Here is a 4,827-nt window from a genome sequence, read left to right as displayed (position 1 = left end):
TCAAGCCCTCAATAATTGGACCATGATGTACTAGAGTTTCCATGATCACCTTCTAGTTGTCCAGAATCTTGCGCAGCTTCTCATCAAACTCAGTAGACTCCCGAGGTGCCTGTGTGGATGACTGTTTGTAACAGTACTAGATATCTCAGACAGCTTTGAAGTAGCTGCCTCCATTTAGTTGTTGAGACTCGCCAATGTCTGGGAGACTCGCAAAGCAGAAAGTGGGCCTTTAGGCATGGGCACCAGCATCAAAACCGGTGTAGGGACTGCCCTAGGAGCTATGGGAGGAGGCATAGCTGCTTCACTGGTAAAGGGATCAGCTGATGTAGATGGAATATGATCTGTGTCAGAAACTACAACTATCGACTCATCAGACTGGCCTGTGGTAGTAGAGGGCTGAGCACTTTTCTTTGGGTTTGTCGGATCCTGTAGCAAGTACCACTCAAACGGCTTCTTTGGCTTCACTTTCGTATCAAATGGCTTTGGCTTTACCTTTATATCAGTGAGGTACTCTGTAATAGTGTTGGGGTAGGGGTAAGCCATGTTAGTCGGCTACGCTGCCAAAGCGATGTTGGCCGACATCAGGGCACCCACATTGATCGGTTACCGGACCATATAGAAGGCACTAGAACTGCCTATGGAATAGGCAAGTTGTTTTTATTCTGGCATAGGTCAAGCCTACTACACACATAGGTCTACCAACCTTTTGCCTCAAAGCTCAATGTACTCCGTTGAATGGGTACCCCAGCAGTGATCCATGGTGGAGGTGGTCGTGGTGCTAAGATCTCAGCAAGCCACGGCCGGCCTTATCTTTCAATGCCAACTTCTCTAGGTACTCCTTTGGCTCCACGTCCTCAAAACACAAGTACATATTCCGCGTGTGCTGATCAAACTTCACCTTAAGGTTGCGTACTTTGGTCACCTTTGTCCCCTTGGAAATGTGTGAAATGTTGACATAGAACTGACTGACAAGGTGCTCCTTGACATCTACGACCTTCTCAATAAACAACATTTATTCCTTTCTCGATTTGAATTTCTCCAACACTGCCAGATTGTATTTATCAAGATCCCTCAGAAACTACCTCTTATGTGTCAAAGATCTCACCGGCCACCGCATCCGAAAATCGGTGAATGCAGCCAAACTCATAAATCTGCCTTCCCATGCTTCCTTCTTCTTTGTCCTCTTAACCCCCGTAGATGTACCTTATCCCCTTTTTCGATAAACTGGAATATCCTATGCACCGGAATATGGAGCAACTAGTTCAGAAGCCTGGCTATCACTTTTCAAATCCTTGAAAGTGTTGTGAGATGATGAAGCCACATCCAGAGGCTCCAATAGCCCATGTGGCCTGGATTATACAGCTACCTGCTCCCCCGGAATAGACACAGAGTTTCTCTCGGAAACCTCCCTAGATGAGGCATAAGAACTAGACTCGGAGGGGTCTGCACCCATATATCTTCTTGTTGTGGCCTTCTTCCGAATAGTCTTGGGCACACTGAGGGGTAAGGCACCTCTGCCTCGACCCCTAGAATAGTCTCCTCTACCTTTGGCAGTTTCGTCGGGGCCTTGTGATCGAACCATTGTCTGTATTAAAACAAAGAGTATTGTTAGTTGCACATCATCATTCAACACAGTCAGGACTTGTGTGAGCAAGGGTGAACAGTGTGGACACAATAGGGTTTCAACAAAATATTGGATATGCGGTCCGCACTTTTCTATTGTGCGGCTGCAGAATGGGAGTGCAGACCGCGCATTTTCATGTTTGGTCGCACTTTTGTCAACAAAGTTCGGAGGCTCAGTTGACTCCTCTCTGAAGATAGTGCGATGGCAAAGTGCGGCCGCATAATTCATCTGCGGTCCCTGGAATTTTAAGTGAGGTCCGCACATCTGCTTTCTCAAGAGACAAGTCTCTAATAGATAGTGCAGACGTAAGTGCGGCCATTCTAAGAATTTTGTGGTCCGTGCAATTAAAGTGCGACCGCGAAAGCACTTGCCTTCACCAGTTGCCCAGAACAACCAAACTGCGGACCACACAAATTCAAGTGCTACCGTAGGTTTGAAAATTAATGAGCAGTCATGTTTTTTCACTTTAGATATTTTTAATTACTTGTACAAATTGATATGGAAACATGGTATACGCATCAAATCTAGTTAACCCAACCCATTTTAGCATGTATCAATGACTACCCAACATAGATCTACCCTACATGGACACATAGATGAAATCTAATAACAGATTGCCTAAAAAGAAACTAAAAAAATTACAATAATTAAACTAACACAAAATATAAACATGAAGTGAAGCATACCCGATGAGATGAGCGCACTAGATGTGTGAGCACAGGTAGGTATGTGTGGTTGGCAGTGAAAATCTCTCAGTAAAGCTTGTAGAGCAACAATGATTCCATGGTGGGTGAAAACTGTAAAATGAAAGAATAACTTCTATTTATACTTAGACTTTGAAAGAGAAAAGGGTTGAGTACCACCGCACAATTCCAAGTGCGGTTCGAACTCCTTCACCTGGGCAGTAGTGGTCTATGTAACTTGTGCAGTCCGCATAATTTTGAGTGCGGCTGCACAATTCCTCTCGCGGCCTCATAATAGCCCCGCACTGACAGGCTCAAACTTCAGAGAGTTTGCAATTTAGCATTTTGTCGAGCTTCCAGAAATGCGGTCCACATGTGAAATATGCGACCGCAAAAGCTCTTCTGATGTGGCACAAATAATTCTACGGCCGCACAATTAAAATATGCGATCCACATTTTCTTCAACACTTAGCTATTTTTGTCCACCCTTCTTTCATGTAGCATACTTCAACTAAAGTTAGAAACAATAAATAACACCTAACTACAAAATAAAAAAAGTAAAAGAACTTGGGTTGCCTCCCATGAAGTGCCTGATTTAACGTCGCGGTACGATGCAATGTCAAAGCATCTTCAAGTGAAGTAAATGACCTCCACCGCGTGGCTCTCTCCAACTTTACCCAAGTAGTGCTTCACTCGGTTACCATTGACTCAAATAATTCATTGTTCTTGTTCTTCAAATCCAATGCACCGAAAGGTGTCACACTAACAATTTCAAATGGACCACTCCACTTGGATTTTAGCTTTCTGGAAAACATCCCCAACCTTGAGTTAAACAATAATAAAAGATCACCCACCTTGAACTCTTTGTTCCAAATGTATTTGTCATGAAGATATTTAAGCTTTTCTTTGTACAAGGACGAACTCTCATATGCATGGTATCTGAACTCATCGAATTCATTTAAGTTTGCAACCCGCAAGTTAGCGATTACATACCAATCAAGATTCAATTTCTTTAAAGCCCACATTGCCTTGTTCTTTAGTTCCACCGAAAGATGACAAGCTTTCCAGAACACTAAATAGTATGGAGAAATTTCCGATAGGTGTTTTTTAAGCCGTCTGATAAGCCCTTAATACATCATCAAGCTTCTTGGACCAATCCGTCCGATTAGCATTCACCATTTTAGACAAGATACTGTTTATCTCCCGGTTGGATACTTTCACTTGACCACTGGCTTATGGATGATAGGGAGTCGTTACCTTGTAAGTAACACCATACTTAGTAAGTAAAGTGTCAAAAGCCTTGTTGCAAAAGTGTGAACCCCCATCGCTTATGATTGTACATGGAGTACCAAATCTTGTAAAAATATTCTTCTTCAAGAAAGCCACTACACTTCTAGCCTCATTGTTGTGTTAGGCAATGGCCTCAACCTATTTGGATACATAATCCACCACTACCAAGATGTAAATATTTCCACAAGAACTCACAAAAGGGCCCATAAAGTCAATGCCCCAAACATCAAAAATATTAATCTCCAAGATGGTTGTGAGAGGAATCTCATTTTTCTTTGAAATTCCATGTGCCCGTTGACATTCATCACATCGTTTTACTAAGTCACTTGCATCCTTGTAAAGAGTAGGCCAATAGAAACCACAACTAAGAACTTTGGCCACCATTCTTGCTCCATCAATATGAACACCATATGGCGAAGAATGACAAGTACCAAGAATATCGCCTTGCTCTTATTCGGGTACACACCTTCTACTCACCACTTCCCTACAAATTCATAAAAGGTATGGTTCATCCCAATAATAATCTTGATAATCTCTCTTGAGATTCCTCCTTTGGTTTAAAGAGAACGCATTCGGAATGATTTCACTCACAAGTAAATTTGCCAAGTTCGCAAACTATGGCACCTCATTTATTGAAATTGTCAAAAGTTGCTCATCGGGGAAGGAGTAATTGATTTTAAGGCCATCATGTGGCCTCTCCTCCTCCTCCAAACCAGACAAGTGGTCCGTCACTTGATTTTTACTACCTTTCCTATATTGAATATCAATATCAGATTCTTTCAACAAGAATACCCATCTCATCAACCGGACTTTAGAATCCTTTTTTCTCATAAGATAGCCAAGCGCCGCATGATCCGTGTGGACAATAACCTTTGCATCCATCAAGTACGGGCAGAACTTCTCAATTGCAAACACAATAGCAAGGAGTTCTTTCTCTATAAAGGTGTAATTGATTTGGGTACTATTCATGGTCTTACTAGCATAGTAAACCGGATAAAAACTTTGTTAACACGTTGCCCCAAAATAGCCCCAACCGCTTCGTCACTTGCATCACACATGAGTTTAAAAGGCAAACTCCAATTTGGAGAGGTAATGGTAAGATTAGTTGTCAACTTGAGCTTAAATAATTCAAAATCCCTCATACAATCATCATTGAAATAGACTATGGCATCCTTCTCAAGGAGCTTACACAATGGGTTCACCACTTTAGAGAAATTGTTGACAAAGCGC

General features: G+C 42.3%; 1 protein-coding gene across 1 annotated transcript; it reads right to left on the bottom strand.

The window, feature by feature from the left end:
- Positions 1–2,996: 2,996 nt before the first annotated feature.
- On the bottom strand, positions 2,997–4,566 carry LOC138898372 (uncharacterized). The gene is made up of 2 exons (XM_070184432.1): positions 4,344–4,566; positions 2,997–3,379 (listed from the first exon to the last, which is right to left on the bottom strand). The coding sequence occupies exons 1-2, from the start codon at positions 4,564–4,566 to the stop codon at positions 2,997–2,999; spliced, it is 606 nt and encodes a 201-aa protein (XP_070040533.1).
- Positions 4,567–4,827: the final 261 nt, after the last annotated feature.

Source organism: Nicotiana tomentosiformis, chromosome 9, assembly GCF_000390325.3.
Source record: "Nicotiana tomentosiformis chromosome 9, ASM39032v3, whole genome shotgun sequence".
In the NCBI taxonomy this organism is placed as follows: domain Eukaryota; kingdom Viridiplantae; phylum Streptophyta; class Magnoliopsida; order Solanales; family Solanaceae; genus Nicotiana; species Nicotiana tomentosiformis.
The sequence above is the reverse complement of the archived record's forward strand: the minus strand, read 5'-3'. Positions and strand labels throughout refer to the sequence as shown.

What these genes read in the sequence shown, in the direction of transcription:
- LOC138898372 (XM_070184432.1), bottom strand. Translation starts at nt 4,566, where the DNA reads ATGAATAGTACCCAAATCAATTACACCTTTATAGAGAAAGAACTCCTT. An exon ending in TGATATTCAATATAGGAAAG is followed by an intron (nt 3,380 to 4,343) that starts GTAGTAAAAATC and finishes CATACTATTTAG; the next exon opens with TGTTCTGGAAAGCTTGTCAT.